This window comes from Danio rerio, chromosome 7 (genome assembly GCF_052040795.2).
Source record: "Danio rerio strain M-AB ecotype USA chromosome 7, GRCz13ab, whole genome shotgun sequence".
NCBI classification, from domain to species: domain Eukaryota; kingdom Metazoa; phylum Chordata; class Actinopteri; order Cypriniformes; family Danionidae; genus Danio; species Danio rerio.
Window position 1 is genome coordinate 21,653,763 of NC_141027.1, and position 21,051 is coordinate 21,674,813.

General features: G+C 38.3%; 1 protein-coding gene across 3 annotated transcripts in view; it reads left to right on the forward strand.

The window, feature by feature from the left end:
- dnah2 (dynein, axonemal, heavy chain 2) overlaps positions 1 to 21,051 on the forward strand; it is a 304,998-nt gene that overhangs the window by 244,438 nt on the left and 39,509 nt on the right. For 2 of the 3 annotated variants that reach the window (XM_087260907.1, XM_087260908.1), the window contains 12 exons: positions 2,083 to 2,199; positions 2,284 to 2,448; positions 2,567 to 2,692; positions 3,130 to 3,278; positions 3,592 to 3,658; positions 5,845 to 5,995; positions 9,672 to 9,820; positions 9,900 to 10,033; positions 12,564 to 12,708; positions 12,899 to 13,098; positions 16,353 to 16,479; positions 16,611 to 16,797. In XM_087260907.1, the coding sequence (XP_087117033.1) occupies positions 2,083 to 2,199; positions 2,284 to 2,448; positions 2,567 to 2,692; positions 3,130 to 3,278; positions 3,592 to 3,658; positions 5,845 to 5,995; positions 9,672 to 9,820; positions 9,900 to 10,033; positions 12,564 to 12,708; positions 12,899 to 13,098; positions 16,353 to 16,479; positions 16,611 to 16,797 (1,717 nt within the window). Of the gene's footprint in view, positions 1 to 2,082; positions 2,204 to 2,283; positions 2,449 to 2,566; positions 2,693 to 3,129; positions 3,279 to 3,591; positions 3,659 to 5,844; positions 5,996 to 9,671; positions 9,821 to 9,899; positions 10,034 to 12,563; positions 12,709 to 12,898; positions 13,099 to 16,352; positions 16,480 to 16,610; positions 16,798 to 21,051 lie in introns of all 3 variants that reach the window. The other variant, XR_015495540.1, reaches the window with a different exon arrangement.

Below are 21,051 nucleotides of genomic sequence, written 5' to 3' on the forward strand. Positions count from 1 at the left end.
ATATTTTCTTGCTTTTATCAAGGTATACAGTATTTACCTAATCTGCAACAATACTTACTTCAACAGGTGTAGTAGCCACAAAATACTTAGTGTATTGGTTTATTTTATATACATTTTCAAAGTAAATAATGGTTTTAAACAAATCAAATTTGTATAATAAAATAAAAACAAAGGATGATGAAGTAAAATAAGTAACACTTATAAATAAAGTGAACACAGTCTCAATGTAATAACATAACCCTGTATACATTTCTGAAGAGCGCAAATTATGTAGCCAGTGCTATGTATGGCTACATTTCATCTTTAAAATGAATGCTACGGGACGGTATGATGCCGCCGACGTCTTCTGCTTCTTTTCGCACTACCAGCTGACTGCTTACCTGCGTGTGGATGGCTTTTCCGCTGTTACCGGTTTGCCCAGTAGCTTGCCGTGTGCGTCGGTGAACTTGAGCCGCAGAGAGGAGTTCACCGTGATGAGGGGGTTTGAGTCTGGTGAAGAACGGTGTCAGTAAAGCAAAAAATAAAATAAACAAGTCAATAGCAGGGTGGGAGCATGGTAAGATCTGAAAACGTGGTAAAAATCAGGCAGCCGCAAAGACTTTTTCTGGATTGTCTTTAAAAACACTGTTGGTTGGGTTTAGAAAAGGCGGTAGGTGGGTCAATCAGTGCTTTTGAAAACACTATTGTTTGGGCTTAGGGAAGGAGGTGGGTGAGGTTGTCAGTCGACAGCATACTCTGGTGGATTCGCGGAAACAAAAACTTACCTCCTGGTGACGAGTTTTGTGATCTCCAGAAATGTATATACGGGTAAGTATCAATAATGAACCTAGGTTGAATAAAGTCTGAATAGAAAGCGTTATTTAGTTAAAATTAACTAAAATAGCCAAGTTATAGCTATAGTTTTATTAGTTATTAACTCCATTCAATAAAAACAATTACAAAGACTGATTATAAAAATGGACTTGAATGCATTATTAGGCATTAGCTAGGAAATTAACGTCACAAGATAATAAATGCTTTTATAACTGAAATTACATTGACTTTAGTGAAATTAGTTTGGGTTAAAAAATGGAACCTTAATGTTTAGAGTTAATGAACAAAAGGTCTATAAATATCACAGAATTTTTAATGTTGTAGGCCAGATTAATGTGTGTAAATGTTAATGTTTTAAAATCAAATGCCTATTAAGTCTTAAAGCAACTGGTGCTGTGAGGAACAACCACTGGCAACTCAGCAATCTGAAAACTTCTAAAAGGCAGTATAAAAGTTTAAAGTTAAAGTGCTCATGATATCAATATTGGGCAATTTTATTATAACTATGTATTGATTTATTTTATGTCATCTAATTGTATCTTCATTGCAGTCCGCAGGTTTATTCTAAGCACTGTGAAGTTGACAATAAATCAAAATGGTTCATTTTTTAGGAGGTATAATAAATGGTACATTGGAGTGTTGTTCAAATCCATGCACATCAATATTTTTTATTAATGTTCCATCATCATTTTTGTAATAAATATAGCATTAACATCCCTCTCATGTGCAACTACATCTGTCAACAATTCCTACCAGCATGTAACTCGCATGAGATCACAGCAATTACCAACAATAATATAATCCATTCACAGCCAACAAACTCAAGTCCCTTTCTTTAGGGGTAAACTGAAGCTGTATTATTTTTATTATTACTATATGTTTGGCATTATAGTTGTGTTGTGCTGTTCAGTTAAAGTGCAATTATATTTACTGTTGCTCTGCTAAATTTTGTGGGCAAACTCCAGGCATTTCAGCAGGAATCCACACTATGAAGACTTTTGTGTGAAAACGTTGCCCACAGAGATTTTGCTTGCATTTAAGGCAGTCATGCAGTTTTGCAGCATTTACCAGCAGAAAACAAGTTGGTTTGAAATTGATTCTCTGTGAGTGGTGTCTATTCTATTGACAATGGTGCTTTTTACCCACAAAATTCCACGGAAAGTTATTGTTAAAGTTACCATTCTTGGTGTGATTTGGCCTTTAGTGTGAATAAGAGAATCTGAAATAGCTTTTTTTATATGTTCTCATATCTCTGTGCATGTCTGTCAGGTTTATGGCCGTATCTTCAGGGTGGTTGAGCCGAAGAGAGCCAGGCTGCATGGAGCAATGACTCAGCTGGCTGAGAAACAGGCTGCACTGGCTGAAGCCCAGGGCAAACTCAGAGAGGTCAGTGTCTATCATTGTGTCCCACGCCATGTTAATGAGTTATGTAGACTTAATGTATTTACATATCTGTGTGTACATCAATAGGTAGGAGAGAAACTTGATCATTTAAAAAGGCAATATGATGAAAAGCTGGCCCAGAAAGAAGAGTTAAGAAGGAAATCTGAGGACATGGAGCTCAAACTGGACCGAGCTGGCAAGTTGGTGTCTGGACTGGCTGGAGAAAGAGTTCGCTGGAAGGAGACAGTAGATGTATGCGCACACACACACACATGCACACACATGCATGCACAGTCACCCTGATGTTTTATCTGTGGATGTGAAAATGCAGCTGGAGGACTCTGATGTGATTGTGTGTATGATTGCTCAGGGTCTGGAGAAGAACATGTCCTGTTTGGTGGGAGACTGTCTGCTGGCTGCTGCCTTCCTGTCCTACATGGGACCTTTCCTGTCCAACCACAGAGATGAGCTGGTTACAGATATCTGGATGAAACAGGTTTATGTTTTATTATCTTTACAGGTCATGAAAGAGTATCTATCATGCCACAAGAATGCAAAAGTATGCTACATACTGCTGTGGCTTTAGAAATGCACATCTCAGGGAACAGCATGCCATGACTAGCCATGGTTAGCCACAGCACTCAGGGAAATTCTCTGACTCAGGAAATACATTGCCAATAGGGGCAGTCGAGCTTGGTCTTTCTTCATTAAATATTTTTGTTACTTGCGCCCATGATAACATATTGTTAATTTCTTTAATTAATGCATGTGTGTCATGTGTCATTTTCCGGTGAAGGCTGGTTCAGTATTGCATAGTATTGCACACTTTACAGATAATATTATGACATTATGCATGTGACAGCTGTTACAACTTCTCTTTTTTCTCATTGGAATGTCCTTGCCTGAATCCTCTGCTACCCTTTTCATCTCTAGGTGAGAGAATTGGAGGTGCCGTGTTCTCCGGGGTTCAGTTTTGCGGTGTTCCTGTCTAAACCCACAGCAGTGCGCGAATGGAATATCCAAGGCCTCCCGTCTGATGCCTTCTCTACTGAGAATGGAGTCATCGTCACCCGTGGCAACCGGTCAGGCCCAGAGAACCAATCCCTTAATGCCAATTAGAATAATGATGATATCTCATGAATAATGGGTGGTAATGAATAGTGATTGGAGAATAATTAGCTAAAGATAATAGTAAGCTCAGTTTTCTCTGATTGTTCATTTATAGCTAATGCTAATTTCCTCCCTCACACATACATACACACACACACACACACACACACCAAACAGATTAATAGCATTTAGAGATTATGGATTATTATGAAATAGCCTATTTATAGATAATGGGACATGCATTTATAGTGAGAGCTAATGTTTCTCCCTCGTCCTTCCCCACAGATGGCCACTAATGGTGGATCCTCAAGGACAAGCGCTAAAGTGGATTAAGAACATGGAGTTCAAACAAGTAAATATTTTACACACACACATTCTTATATATATGAATTCAAAGAGTCCTTGTACAACACACAGACTACATTATTTTTCCATAAATGTCTTAGTAAGGAATAGGACAGGACAGGACAGAAACAATGGGAACAACATTGCTGTGATTATTAGAGAGCATTAGATCTGGTTCTACACAGAGGGAAACATAACCCATATTCAGTGCCAAAATTACCTGCTCAGACACACAATGCTTATCACATGACTCACCGTCTAACCCACAGACGAGTCGTTTTCAGAGCCCTTAATTAGAATACAAAAACTCAAAACTCAATCCTCATCTGAGTTGGAAACTGCCTCCCCTGCGAGGCCACGTTTCCTCACCTGCTCTCCTTCAGTGGAACATACCAGCCATTTATCACTCCTTCTGAACACAGATGCACTTGTTTTCTGTGTTTGTTTGCATGGAGGATAAAAAGATAGATGGATGGACAAGTATAGGCTGGATGGGAAGAGAGGTATAGATTGAAGGGATGGATGGATGGATGGATGGATGGATGGGAAGACAGTGATAGACTGAAGGGATGGATGGATGAATGGGCAAGGATGGATGGATGGATGGGAAGACAGTGATAGACTGAAGGGAGGGATGGATGGATGGATGAATAGGAGGACAGGTATAGGCTGATGGGATGGATGGATGAATGGATGGATGGATGGACGGATGGATGGGCAAGTATAGCTTGATGGATGGATGGATGGATGGATGGGCAAGGATGGATGGATAAATGGCAAGACAGTGATAGACTGAAGGGATGGATGGATAGAGGGATGGATGGATGGATGGATGGATGGATGGATGGATGGATGGATGGATGGGAAGACAGGTATAGACTGATGGATGGATGGATGGATGGATGGATGGATGGATGGACGGATGGGCAAGTATAGCTTGATGGATGGATGGATGGATGGATGGATGGGCAAGGATGGATGGATAAATGGCAAGACAGTGATAGACTGAAGGGATGGATGGATAGAGGGATGGATGGATGGATGGATGAATGGACAAGGATGGATGGATGGATGGATGGATGGATGGATGGATGGATGGATGGATGGATGGATGGATGGGAAGACAGGTATAGACTGATGGATGGATGGATGGGAAGACAGGTATAGACGGACGGATGGATGGATGGATGGATGGATGGATGGATGGATGAATGGATGGGAAGACAGGTATAGACTGATGGGATGGATGGATGGATGGATGGATGGATGGACAAGTATAGATTGTTGGATGGATGCATGGATGGATGGGAAGACATGTGTAGACTGAAGAGATGGATAGATGGATGGACGGGCAAGTATAGATTGATGGATAGATAGATTGGAATACAGATAGACTGAAGGAATGGATGGATGGAAGGATAGAGGGTAATGGATGTTGATGGACTGATGTGTTGATAAATGGACCTACCAAAAACAGATATATACTATGTCTAGACAGAAAGACAGACAGAAAGGATGAATGGATTATAATAAGAAGGATGAATGGATGTAAGCTTGGATGAACCAAAAGATAGAAGGGTTGATAGGGGGACTATTGACTGAAATACAGACATAGATGGATGGATGGATGGATGGATGAATGAATAGAAGTTTGGATGAATGATGGATAAATGGATGGTTAAATAGGCAGGAATATCTATCTACCTACTGTACTTACTCTCCCATCCATCCATACTGGTGGACAGGTTGTCAGGTGTGTTCAAGAGGAGATATAAGAGGACACATACTTCCATACTGTCTCTTATCTGTCAGGATAATTTGCTGTTAAGCTTCAGCTTCTGTTCCTCCTCTCTCTCTCTCTTTTTTTCTGCCTGTGACCTTTTCCTCCTCTTCGCAGGTCTTTTCTCATCTGTGAGCGTCTGGAGCGGCGAGTGCCGTTCACAAGCTACAGTTAAACGCTGACATTTACGAACAATAACAAAATGACAGAGCTGAAGCCTCTTTTCTGCCTCCTCCATCTTTTCTGCGGCTTTTTCACGTCCCATTTTCTTTCTTCTAAGTCTATTTATCACTTTTGAATTATATTTATCCCCGCAGATACCTTTATTTTTTTCGGTGTAGTTGATGTCATTATCTAGTCTGCTGTGTGTCCTTCGTGTCTCTTCTCGTCCTCATGTTGTGTGTTTTTCTCAGGGCTTGAAAGTAATAGATCTGCAGATGCCAGATTTTTTGCGGATCCTGGAGAATGCGGTGCAGTTTGGTTCTCCAGTGCTCTTGCAAAATGTACAAGAGGAACTAGATCCTTCACTGGCCCCCATACTCAACAAGTCGCTTACAAGAGTTGGTAAGTCACATACACACATCGGTTTTGCTATCCTGGGGTGCGTTTCCCAAAACCATCGTTAGCCAACTAAGGTCGCAAGTTCTGTCATTACAAACTTAGTTTGTTGATTTGCCGTTTCCCAAATCAGTCGCTCCAACAAACATTTGCAAACTCCTTCGCAAACTTGAGCTTTCGCAACTACACCTCTGGAGCTATTCCTACTTATGGCCCGTTTTACACGGAGTGGTACGATACGGTTCGGTATGGTACGCTTTTATAGCCGTTTCCACTGTTCAAAAGGCATACCGAACTGAACCGTATCATACCACTTTTTCAGCACCCTTTCGAAAGGGTACCAAACTAGAGAAAGGGCGCCAAAAGGCGGAGCTTTATCATCATCTTTAGGACTAATATAAACTGCCAATGATGGAATGACTCTCTAACAGAGGCTGCAAGTGCTGCTGAAGATTACAGACACAGATGAGAGGTTTTCCCTGGAGGCTATATTTTGTGTTGTTTTGAACCTAATTAAGGATGAAAGTTATGCTGTGTGTAGTTTTTATAGTTGGTAACATATCAGAGACTGTAAAGGCTGTATGTATTCGTATATGTTAATTTATTTAATACAATTACAGACGTTACAGTAGGCTATTTCGCTCTGTCATTGATCTGCAGTTCTAATCAAATCTTGTTCATAGAAAAGTTATAATAAACATTTATACTCAATTATTTATGTGTGTAAAGCGTCTGTTTTGTGAAAAGTGCTTTTTATATGATATGTGAGCGACCCGTACAGCTTTATTGTTGGCATTTCCTCGAGCGAGATTGATGCGACAGAACTTTCTGTCATACACCACGCCCACCAAAAATGGTACCATTGCTAATGGAAACGCAAGCCTGATAAAGGTGACCCGTACCGACCCAAACCGTACCATACTTTTCCAGTCTGTGAAAACGAGCCATTATCCCCCCTATGGCCTGTACATTTAGAACAATCTAACATTCAAAGTTGGAATTATTAAAAATAAAAAAGCATTACATTGCTTTCAAAGTATTTTTACAGTTCAGTTTTAGCGATCTTCATTTTTACAATTGTGCTCCCTTTGCAGTGCACTTTGAAAATCTTGATGTCATTTTGAACAGCCTCATGGCGAAAGCTATAGGTGACCTATTATTTAAAATCGGAATTTATGTTTCGTCTCCAAAGCTTGTGAAAACAAAGATCATACATTAATTATTTTAATTTATAGTAGGTTATAATATAATTAAGTTTATTATAAAGTATAATTTTTTCATTTCTAATACTTACTAAATATTAAATTTCATTTATTGATAAACCGTCTCATTATTTATTTATTTATATGATTTATATATGATATAAAAATACATGTTAGCTTTTGTAAGTGATTTTATGTTTTAGAATAGAATGTCATATTCTTAATAGTATTTTTAAAGCAAGCATAGGCCCTATGTGCCATTTACATGTATTTCTGTTAATATGGAAAGAGAGTGCATGTATTTACCAAATCTATTATTGGTTTTTATTTTAAGTGTGTGTGTGTGTGTGTGTGTGTGTGTGCGTGCGTGCGTGCGTGCGTGCGTACGTGCGTGCGTGCGTGACAATATACTTTGCACAAAGAAATGATGGTTTTCTTCTCTAACGAAGTAGTTTCTTAGAGCGTCATTATGGGCGTTTTGGTTCAAGCGACTGATCTGCGACAGAGAAACTATGCGTTTTGGGAAACACTCATCACTAAATCGTTCTTTTCCCAAACGATGCATCGTACTATGATAGTTCAGCCGCGAGTTACATCGTTGTTTGGGAAACGCACACATTTGTTATCCACTATGGTGGGGACCTACCATAGACATAATAATTTGTATTTTCAAACTGTGTTTTTTACTCCCTACTCACAGGAAACAATCTACATTTTTAAAATAGCTCATTCTGTAAGATCTGTAAGCTTGTGTACTTTATGAAGTCCCCGTTAGTCTGTGTGCATTCCGATTCCACAGAAGTCCCCACAGGGATATAAAACATGTTTACACACACACAAAATAATGTGGTTTACATGCATATTGATCTAAACATTTTTTTACTGTACAAACTGTATATTCTATTTGGTTTTGCAAGGTCAATATGCACATTTTCGTCTTCATAAACTAAATATTGAATTACACACACACAACACAACATTGACTGATAATAGTGCTTGGAGAAAAAAAGAACAGTCTACTGTAGATACAGAATGTGTTTATGTTTGTGTCTGTAAGTGGATTATTAGATGTTATAGCTGTCTAATTTGTAGGTAGAGTTATAAATGAAGTATATTAAATGCTGGGCTGTCAATTTAATGCGTTAATTTAATTAATTAGTTACAAGAGCTAGTACTTAATTCCAGAATGAATGAGCAACTTCAGTGAATCGATGAATTAATTACTCACTCATTAGACATTTACTACCACATAATTGTCATGTTAAAAATGGTTTGGAGCTGCAATACATGGTCATACTATGCCATGTCATAAAATAAATAAATAAATGCAGTACAATGCAGGATGGATCCATCCTTTAATATTGGTGACGCCAAATTCTGACCCTACCATCTGAATGTCGCAGCAGAAATCGAGACTCATGAGACAACATTTTTCCAATGTTCTATTGTCCAATTTTGGTGAGCTTGTGCAAATTGTAGCCTTAGTTTTTTGTTCTTAGCTGACAGGAGTGGCACCCGGTGTGGTCTTCTGCTGTTGTAGCCTATCTGTCTCGAGACTGGCCGTGTTGTACATTCAGAGATGCTCTTCTGCATACCTCAGTTGTAAGGAGTGGTTAATTGAGTTACTGTTGCCTTTCTAACAGCTTGAACTAGTCTGGCCATTCTCCTCTGGCATCAACAAGTCATTTGTGCTCACAGAACTGCCGCTCACTGGATATTTTCTCTTTTTCTGATTATTCTCTGTAAACCCTAGAGATAGTTTGTGCGTGAAAATCTTACTAGATCAGCAGTTTCTGAATTACTCAGTCCAGCCCGTCTGCCACCAAAAACCATGCCACGTTCAAAGTCACTTAAAACACATTTCTTCCCTATTCTGATGCTCAGTTTGAACTGCAGCAGATCGTCTTGACCATGTCTGCATGCCTAAATGCATTGAGTTGCTGCCATGTGATTGGCTGATTAGAAATTTTGCTTTAATGAGCAGTTGGACAGGTGTACCTAATAAAGTGGCCGGTGAGTTTATATGAATAAAAATAACAGAAGAAAAATGTTCAGTCAGTGACTTGAAGATGTGGCCCAACAGGGTTGTAGATTTAAATTGTAGGTGATCTAAGAAATGGGCAGCACAGTGGCTCAGTGGTTAGCACTGTCACTGTTCAGTTTTTGTTCTTCCTGTGTTGGCGTGGGTTTCTTCCAGGTGCTCCAGTTTCCCCCACAGTCCAAATACATGCACTATAGGTGAATTGGGTAAACTAAATTTGTCCTAGTGTATGAGTGCGTGTGTATGTGAACTTGAGTGTATTTGTTTCCCAGTACTGAGTTGCTGCCAAAAGGGCATCTACTCAGTAGAACATATGCTAGAATAGTTGGTGGTTCATTCCGCTGTGGTGACCCCTAATAAAAAGGGAACTAAGCGAAAGGAAAATAAATGGATGAATGCTCTAAGAAATAATGTTTATTTGATTTTTTTTGTTTTGCAGGTGGCCGTTTCTTGTTAAAGCTGGGAGACAAAGAAATAGAATACAGCCCTGAATTTCGTTTTTACATGACCACTAAACTGTCCAATCCACATTACACTCCTGAGATCTCTTCTAAAACCACCATCGTCAACTTTGCTGTTAAAGAACAGGTCAGTGTGTGCATGTGTGTGTGTTACTGAGTATTTTCCATGACAGTGAAGTCTTTGAAGATGATCGTGTGTTCACCAGGGTCTGGAGGCTCAGCTGCTTGGGATCGTGGTGAGGAAGGAGCGTCCAGAGCTGGAGGAACAGAAGGACTCTCTGGTGATCAACATCGCCTCTGGCAAGAGGAAACTGCAGGAGCTGGAGGATGAGATCCTGCGGTGAGTGACACGTATGCTAATACGTCATGAAAAAAACTACATTAAAGTCTACATGACATTATAATAAAGTTTTTCAGATGTTACTATCAGTATGTTGTATAAGCTAGTGTGCAGTAAAACAGTGAAAAAATTCACATTTAAAACATAAATGCATCCACAGCTTGCTGTGCGTCACCAGTGTTGGGCAATAATGGTTACTAGTAATGTGTTACTGTAACGGCATTACTTTTGACAGTAACTAATACTGTAACGCATTACCTTTTAAATATAGTAACTCTGTTAAGATTACAATATGGTGCATTTGTCCGTTACTTGGTAAGTTATTTCATTTTGGCTGCAGTCTAGCCCACATCTTCCTGTTTACAGCAGCAACGCATTGTGGAATTGGTGGATGCCAACTATTTACCGTAAAAAGACGTGTCATGTATGAGGCGCCAGACTAGACAAAAGTAAATCTAAAGCAGAGACCGAATGTGGATGCGATGGAGACCGGGTGCAAGCAAGAGAGGCCAAATGTGCTCGCAAGAGAGACAGAATGCTCGGAAGGTAGACTAGAGTGTACGCGCAGTGTACTCGGAAGGTAGAGTGTGCGCGCAGGAGAGACCAAGAGACTATTAACATTACTATTATTAGTCACTATTACTAATACTACTATGTTTGTGGTTTCAAATAAATAAGCACACATTTGTTATCTGTATAACACAATTGATTAGATTAGTAGACACAGTGACACATTTCTATTATATTTCAGAACTTGTTATTTAAATGTATAGTGTTGTATTGCTCAGGAAAAATTACGTGACTTATTTTTTTATTGATTTACATATTTTTATAGCTGTTATACAACAGCAGATTTTGCTCTTTGAATATACACAGCTTACTTTCCACAAGTTGTTTGTTTGAAAATTGCTCATAGATTTCATTTCTGAGCAGCTGTTATGTTGTTTTTATTTTGGTAAACATGCATAAAATTTATGGTAGTTTTTTTGGTGCTATGTTTCACCAAATTGATTCTGAATGATACTTCAGATTACTTTAATTATTATTATTTTTTTTTTGTGCTGCTGGTCTGATTTAAATAAGTTTTTGTTTAAAAATGACTTTTTTATTTAAGATTGTCTTGTGTTTTAGTTGTGAGAATGCAGCACTGAAGTGATGTTATAAAGGTATTAATGGGAGCATTAACGCCCAATCCCAATTCTACCCGTTAGCCCGTCCCCTTACCCCTCATTTTGCATGTTCCCGTGAATGTGTAGGTATGTCCCAATTTTCTTTAGCTTAAAGGTGTAGGGCTAAGAGGAAGGGGTGAATATCCCTTTAAACAAAGATTTTTAAGGACCACACTCAAAACCAAGGGAAGTAAGGGGATTTACAAAATTAGTATTTTTTGTCATTAATATAAATTATTACAACAAACAAACATAAAAAGTTTTAGTATATTCATAACTGCGTTCATGTTTTACCGTCATGCTTTTAAAAAAACGCTAAAATAAAAACAGCTAAATTTCACGATCTATTCACCTTATTCTTTGCGGACGAGCGGGCGCAGCCATTTGAATCTTTTTGGCTCGAGACTTCCAAAATAATGACTCCTGTATACCAGTCCCACACCATACTGACACTCCAATACCCTGTCAGAAAAGTGTAGTGGCTGGGAATGAGCTTTTTACGGTGTCTGCTCTGCTGTGATGTTAATGTTGTTTTTGGTGTGTTTACATGAACATGGCCACTGTGTAAATGCGCAGTACACTTACAATCTTATTACCATATTATATCATTATGATAACATGATATATGCCTTCACTGATTTCCTGAAGATAAATACTAAAAAAATAAAGCAGCTGGAATAACTACAGCAGTCGCGATCGTCTGATCTCTTATGAAGCAAGAGATCGGGATGACATACTGTATGATAAAGTGTGCAGGTGATGTGGTGCTGTCCCAATTCTTAGGGGTAAATTTTGAAGTCCTTCCCCTTCACACTCGTTTTTAAGGGCCAAGAGGAAGGTGTAGGGGTACATAAATAGAATGTTCTTTGGAAAAGTAACTCAAAAATTACGTTTAACAGTAATGCATTACTTTTTGGTGTAAGTAATCAATACAGTATTAAGTTACTTTTTGAATGAAGTAACTAGTAACTGTAACTAGTCACTATTTTTCAGAAACTAGCACAACACTGTGTGTCACTTGCGCCTAAATGGATCAGATTTGTTGTTATATCATACTTCAGTTTCTCTATAAATCTTCTGACCAATCAAATGGTCGATAATATCTGACATGTCCCGCCTCCTTCAAGACTCATCTGATGTGATGTGCTGAAGCTTAACCCACTGGAAGAGCTGATAAAAGCAAAAGATAAACGATTAAAAAAGATAAAAGATTACATCAATCCTCGGATAAAAATTGCACATTTGAAAGCAATACAAGACATTTAACACCTATTTACTAGTGCCACTTGCAGATCACTCACTCCAACAGTCTGGGTGTTTATACTAGCAAATGTCACATTAGGCTATTTTCATGTGTACAGGTTGCTGAATGAGGCGACCGGCTCGCTGCTGGATGACGTTCAGCTGGTGAATACCTTGCAGACCTCCAAAGTCACGGCCACAGAGGTCGCGGAACAACTAGAGATCAGCGAACTGACCGAGAGCCAAATCGATACAGCCAGAGAGGTGAGAGAAAGCGAGGGATGAGGGGGAGGTCAAGGAGAGAGGGATGGTGCTGAAAGGGTTGCCAGATTGGATTAAAGATTGCGGCTCTGAATAAGGCAGAGATAAAAAGAGTGCTGAGATGGGGATGGCGATAGCAAGAGAGGCAGATAAAGCTATAGACGCCAATCTGTGTGTGTTTGTGTGTGTTCAGGCCTACCGCCCCTGTGCCCAGAGGGCGTCCATCCTGTTCTTTGTACTGAATGATCTGGGCTGTATAGACCCCATGTATCAGTTCTCTCTGGACGCTTACATCAACCTGTTCATCCTGAGCATAGAGAGCAGCCCCCGCAGCCACAAACTGGAGGAGAGGATAAACAATCTCAACAGACACCACACTTATGCTGTCTACAGGTCTGAAACGCTAACTCACACATGCATAGATTTTGTGTTTAGGGGTGAAGGAGAAATGCTGCATGTTTTTTTATACTTTTACTTGCACTTTTATCTGTTCAAGGTTGATTTATTGTTCAAATGTACAGATGCTTTAATCATGTAGACTTGGTGATTTCCAAATTACCTTTAACCTTATCGAATTATGAAACTTAAAAAAAAAAAAGCCATATAAAAATATAACACTTTCTGAAAGTACAATAAAAATGTCTTTATTCTTTTTTAATTCACCCTTTTGTGAAATTTTTGAAATATTTCCCAAATAATAGGTCCATCCCAAATCACATGCTTATGAACTATTCTACACCATTTTGTTGTATAAATAGGGTAGTGCATTAACACTGAAAACTTCAAAAAGAATAAGTGCACTTTAAATACCCGGATGATGCACCATCAACCGTTAAAATTAAGTATGGAATGTTGGACACTTCACACACTCAAAGACCGCTGCTTTGCTCATGTAAAAGTAGGGGCGGAGCTTTCAGGCACTGATTTTAAAATATTCATTTTGGATTGTGAAAGCAGTATTCTCCTACGAGAGTGCTTATAGCGCCCCCTGATGGTGAATGCGGTTGTACTCATGGCAAGTATTATTTAGTTGTTTGGTCATTTATTTCACTAATTTGGCATCCGACAAACGTCATCAGGGATCCGTTTTGAATTTCCGCTAAGTAAAAGAAATGTTAATTTTCCATTTGGGACGACACTACATACATATAAGCTGAATACTACAAATATCTAGTAAAATATGTACTGTCATCATGGCAAGATAAAAGAAATCAGTTGCTAGTTATTAAAACTATTATGTTTAGAAATGTGTTGGAATAAAATCTTGTTTACGTTAATCAGAAAATGGGGGAAAATATATACATGGGGGCTAATAATTTAGGAGGGTTAGTAATTTAGACTTCAACTATATAAATATAAGTATCTTGCATACAAATCAGTTTTTAAAACTATCATGGTTATTATGAAATATGCCAGTGTCGAAAGTCTTGTGGGCAATGCACTGACATACTGTCATTGCACTTTGGGCCTCCTAAGTTCAAGTTCCAGCTTGTGGCCCTTTCCCAATCTCATGCCTCCTTTCTCTCTTCAGCTTTTCTTCATGTCTGCAAACTCACTCACTCTCACTGCCTACGAACTGTGCTATTATATTATAAGAAAAAAAAAATCTTAAAAACAAATATTATAATAATATATTTTAAATAATATTTTAAATACAGTGGTCTCTCATTAATCGCAGTAGTTGTGTTCTAAAAATAGCCCACAATAGGTGAAATCTGCGAATTAGTAGGCTTTATTTTTTTACTGTTATTATAGATAATTTTACGGCTGTAAAACCCCTTATTAGACTATTTTCTCTGATAGGCATTATTGTTTTTACACTTTCGTCTCTTGTTTAAAATCTCACATAACCTACCTTCTACCTTCCTTTAGTATGTCCAGAAGTCCAACTTTTTGTGTGATTTTTAACATCTTTCTATGCCTTTTGACTGCTACTGTGGGTGCTTTTGACGATGCAGAATGTTTCGTCGACATTATGAGGTTTGTTTTGGAGAAAACTTGTAAACATACAGTCCAGCACTTCAGTCACACTGCTAGTGATCGAAGATTCATGTAAATTTGGCAAGCTGAACACATTCTGTACTGTACAGGTAACACAGCACCGAGGAGATTAATTGACAATGGTCTACAGCCAATCAGTACGCACTACACAATGTGCTAATCAAGATGCAGAACACATTCATTCATTCATTTTCTTGTCGGCTTAGTCCCTTTATGAATCCAGGGTTGCCACAGCAGAATGAACCGCCAACTTATTCAGCAAGTTTTTAAGCAGCGGATGCCCTTCCAGCCGCAACCCATCTCTGGGAAACATCCACACACACATTCACACACACACTCATACACTACGGACAATTTAGCCTACCCAATTCACCTGTACCACGTCTTTGGACTGTGGGGGAAACCGGAGCACCCGGAGGAAACCCACGCGAAGGCAAACATGCAAACTCCACACAGACTGAGCCGAGGATCGAACCAGCGACCTTCTTGCTGTGAGGCGACAGCACTACCTACTGCGCCACTGCCTCGAATGCAGAACACAATGCGCTGTAAAAAAAAAAAAGCATGTCACATTAAACAAAACAAAATCTGCTTAACTGCAAGACCGTGAAAGGTGAACCGTGTTATGGCGAGTGAACATTGTAAATAAAATATAAATACATTTTTACTGTTTAAATACATAATGTAATGGAATTTATTCCTGTAATGGAACAGCTATTGCTCCAGTCTTCGGCATCACACGATTCTTTAGAAATCATTCTAATATACTGATTTGGTGAATAATAAATTATTACAATAACAAATGTATTGTTTTTATGCATTATTGTAAAGTGTTACCATTAAAATAAATAATAAAAAAATATTGACAACTAAACATTTAAACAGTACATTATGTGTAGAGTAACTGTCACAATTATGCACCCTCAATACGTGCAATTAAATGTAAAAAAAACACAGCTTGATTTGAAAAGATACACAAAAGCAATTTTTTTATGTCTTTGACATTTTTTCATATGTTCAAAGTCAGCAAATGCATATTTTCATATAGAACTCTTATTAGAGAACAAAATTGTTGGAAATAAATAAGCATAAATGTTATCTGTGAAATTAGCTTTCAAAAAACAAAGTGTCTGTCATTTTGGGATTGATGTTTAATTCTCATGGAAAAGTCATTCTTTTGAGATGCAGCCTGAATCATTTGTTCAGAACAATTAATTCAGAGTCATTTGAATTACAAATAATTGGTCTTTCCGACAGCTTTCACACTCTGAATGGTTTGAATCTTAGAAAGTGCTATACAGTATATCCTACCATTCTGTAGCACTTAACTCATACTATCACCTAGGTTGTGATTTAACATCCTCTCGTACATGTTGATTATTTACCACTTCAAAACACCTACTCAAATGTTGTTGGTTTTTTAGTTTGTTTGTTTTATTCGTCATAAGTTCTGAGTTATCTTTTTATTTTCAACTCAAGTATAACTTCGGGGTCCTTCTATCACACACATACTGTATAGATCAGGCATACATAATCATCAGATGGAGTCTGCTTGTTGTCATCTGATGTGCGTCATAGATTTGATGTGTTTTAATCATTTTAAGCTGACGTTCAGAGTGATGTGGGAGCGTTTGATCTGTTTGCAGATACACCTGTCGAGGACTGTTTGAGTGTCACAAGTTGCTGTTCAGTTTCCACATGTGTGCCAAGATCCTGGAGGCATCTGGGAAGCTCAACATGGATGAATACAACTTCTTCCTCCGGGGGGGATTGGTGAGAGCTTTGGGTGGGGGGGGTGCACTTTGTTCCTGAAAGTGAATTATGGGAAAGGATTGTCTTGCCTTAAAAATGGGGGGAAAAAAGTCCTCATGTTACATACAAAAATTCTGTGGTGTGTGTTTTAGGTTCTAGATACAAAGAAACAGATGGATAACCCCTGCTCTCACTGGCTGTCGGACTCTAACTGGGACAACATAACTGAACTGGATAAACTGACTAATTTCCATGAACTTATGGCCTCGTTTGAGCAGTACCCTCGAGACTGGCACCACTGGTACACCAATCCAGAACCAGAGAAAGCACCACTTCCTGGTAATATGTGTGTTGTAGTTGTTTTTGTTGTTGTGGTGGTGGTGGTGGTGGTGGTGCCATTTTACAAATGGTTGAAATGGAGATCATAATATTTTTGGCTATTTTTGAGCAAGAAATATGTAGGACAAGTAAGCCAGGTAATAAGATTTTTTTAAATTAAAAAAATTTGTTTTTTTTTATGACAGAAATCCTTTTTATCTGCTTGTTATGTGAAGCATGAGCATTAGTAAATGTGTTTGATTCTCTCAAAAGAATCACCCTGTTAGAGTCATTATTTTGACAATCAGATTTGATTACATTAGTTGCCGTGTATGGGTTTGACTCATTTAAGGGCACCTATGATGTAAAAAAAAGAGCTGTTTGGACAGAACTGTGTGTAGATATAGTCTGTCCACAGTCATATTGGGGTGATATAAAGACAATAAATCTCTTTTAAAATTTCTCACTGTTAAAATAGGATCCAAAACCCTACATTTTGCAGTTTCCCCACCCACCGATTTGATTGACAACCGCATATTAACATGTGTCCGTTGTAATGCGTATAATCATATCAACAAGACAAGACGTGAGCAAAGCAACAGAAGTTAAAAGATCTGTTCAGCTCTCTGTGATCATCAATCATCATCAAATGTGATCAAGAATGAGTTTTACAAGTTTAAAACATTGGTAAAACAGTGCATGTTTGTAACGAATTACAGCGATTTTACCTTCTTTACTTTATCACCACAGCCGCATGTCAGTACAATTATTTTGTATTTTATTATTATTTTATGTGACGTTTTTAAACTAATTCGAGAGGAGCATGTGATATAATTGACTGCAGCTGGCCACCTATCTACACTCATTAGTTAGCCAATCAGATCTATCCTAACTCACTATAAGTAGCCTAGCTAGATATTACTCCCCTATCTTCGTTTTCCGAAGAAACCCCCCATCCACCCCTTTCTTCTCCTTTTCTCCTTTACAAAAAAGGGGAGCTCTTGAGAACCACCTGATCTTGTACTCCCCTCACATGCTCTATGGACCTGGCGGGAGCCCTGGGCTCAACTATCTCCGAGCTCAGGGTTCTCTCCCGGGACAGCATGCCAAACCTGCTTACAGTTGTCAAGCAATATCTAAGTGTGAACACTTGAAATAATATTTATGATCAATAAATCAGAAATCAAAAATTTTTATGTACATTTACATAACGGATACCCGTACAGCTGTGGATATTAACGTGTATCCTGTCACATTTGCCGTGCAAAAACAGTGCAATGGTAAACGCTGACGCAATCCGCGATGGAGTCACTCAAGTCAAGTCGAGCTTTATTGTCATTCTGCTACATGTGTGGACATACAGAGGAATGAAATGTCGTGTCTTGCAGGACATCGGTGCTACATAGATAAAACATATATACAAACACAACACTGTACATAAGATAAGATAAAAAAAATGTAAAAAAAACTATGCATAACTAACATATATATGGGACTGGTGGGTGGGAAGAACTAGCATTAAAGGTACAGGCCACAAAAACAGCTACATGGTTGTTCAGAGCAAAATATGTGCCCCTTAATAAGAATCAGCTAACACAAATCTTTTTACATCATTTTTTTGAGAATCAGTTAGGACTACATTAGTCTTGATGTATGGTTTTGTAGTTTTGACTCAAAAGAATCAGATTAAAGTAATAAATCGTCTATGAATCAGGTTGTGCATGGTTTTGATTTGCCAAGAAGAATCAGCTTATGAGATTTTTTTAGAGGGAGTCGGGGGTAAGGTTGGTATTGAATTAAACTGATTGCTGTATGGTTTTGATCCACTTAAACGAGTTGTCTAATTTGTTCTGGAATCAAGCTGGTTTTCCCTGTTGACAGTTCATGGTTTGAATCCCTGAAAGGAACCAATTAGTTCAAATGGTTTGTTTGGGAATCGGTTTGGATTACTTTGGTCACGGTGTATTGCTTTGAGTCACAATAAAGAACTAACTTGTGAGGGTTATTTAGAGGGAATAGGTATTGATTTACACTGTTTGCTGTATGGTTTTGATTCACTTACAAAATTCCTTTTTTGAGAAGGTTTCCTTTTGGGGAACTTGGCTTAGGCTGCTTGCAGTGTATGGCTTTGAATAACTAAAAGAAGCCATCATGTAATAATCATTTGTTTGGGAATTATGTTGCATTACACTGATCACAGAGTAGGGCTATGCATTATGGACATGATTTTCTTGAACAATATTGCAAATTGTGGGAAACATATTTTCAAAGAAAAACAATTACATATTTATCAAAGACCTGTAACATCTCTAAAACAGAAATGAGATAAAAAATAAATAAATAAAAAATCACCTAGTAAAGGTGTAACAAATGTCTCTAGAACTTACCTATGGCAAAACAAATTAATAGACTACTGTGTGTGTGTGTGTGTGTGTGTGTGTGTGTGTGTGCGTGTGTGTGTGTGTGTGTGTGTGTGTGTGTGTGTGGTTCCAATGTTCTGTTTGACCACATCAGAAGTTGTTGAATGTACTTTTGTATGTGTCCACAGATTTTTTAATTTTTTGCCATGCAATGATTATATACCTCTTTGTGACACTGCCGTGAAATAGGCCATTCACATATTGCTTTTTTTACTTGCTCAAGTTTATTACTTCCAATGGAGGCGCCTGGCTTGCTTATTGGGAGTGACTTCAAAGTTAACCAAATGCGCGTATTCCATGCACACCCAGGTGAAAACGTCTTTCTTTTCAGAATGCTGCAAGCACACCGCGAGTCACATGACAAGAACTGAACAGTCAGCTTCATACTTTGTATAGAATATGAAGAGTTTAGATGCAAAAACCTCTAAATGCCTCTTGATATTTAATAAAATTAGCATAACTCTTGTGTATAGGTTTAGAAATTTTACTTTTATAATGACAAATAAGTTCTTTTAATTGCCTTAACATAGGAGGTTGAGAAAAATGCTCATGTTAGGAGAACATTTCCGATGGCATTTAGAGGTGTTTGCATTTGAACTCTTCATATACACATTTTGGTAGATTAATTACCTCAGACAAACACACAGAACACCCAAACACTGCAGTGCTTTTTTATTGTTCTCCATAATAAAACTTGTGTCGAAATTGCAGCATTGTTAAAAGTTTGTCATCCTCTGAGAAAACGCTTGATGGTCGCCAAGCAACGACAAAGAAGCGCGAGCGCAATGTATGTTGAAAGCTGAAGAGAGCAACGCCCCACACGCTTTTAGACAAGATATATGACTTACAGGTCTTATTAATTACCTGATTCTGCGATACATCAGCCTTCCTGTATTCAAAGTAATCCCACACCACAGATGTTAACCTTTTTTTGCCACAAAGTTCTTTTGTGCTGAACTCATCATCCCTGTTCATGCAGCCTATTCAGGCCCAGTTTACACTTTTACGTTTTAGTTTTAAAACGCATAAGTTTTGCTACAGTTACACCATCCGTCCACAATTCGCCAGAGTTTTTGAGCGCCGAAAACGAAGCTTTTTGAAAACTCTGAAGAGGCCATTTTTATTTTAAAACACTGTTGCTCCATGTTAGTGTGGATAGGGAAAAACGAAGACATCTGAAAATGGAGGCGGGGCTGCTGACATTCGCCTCTCTGATTGGTGCTTTTTCCTCAATATTAAGTAGCCTAAACAAAGTTCAGTCTTGCATACTCGCCTTGTAAGTTCAAACTTCGCAAGTTTGATATTGAAAACAAACTCCCGTGGACACGTCGGGTAAATCTTAACAAAATGGAACCTATGATATTACTACCTCCTTTCATTTTTATTGAAAATACAAAGCATACTCTCTTTTTTGCTGCAAATCAGTTTTAATAATCAATAATGGCCATTGTAAAAGCATAATGAACAGGAAAGTTTATAAAATATAGGAAATAAAGGCAAGCAATTAGTCAAATGTGCAGAATCAATGTATGTGGTTACATAAATTAATATATTAACCTATCTTTGCACTCGTTAGCCAAAACACTTTACCTGAGAACAAGCAATCGATTCAAAAGACCAAAGTCGGGGAATATGTTGTTAGATAGAGACAAGATGAATTAAATATCACATTTAACAAAAATAGTGAGATTAGATCCAGCGGTAGATCCTTGATGGACGTTCCGACGTGCACAGCTCTCATTGCTGTAGCGCATGACAAAGTGTGTGTGTGGTCACTCGATGTGTGTATTCAGTAGGATATTGTGGACAGAGAGTTGTTCAGAAACGCTATGTGAAACGCCAGTGGACATGGATC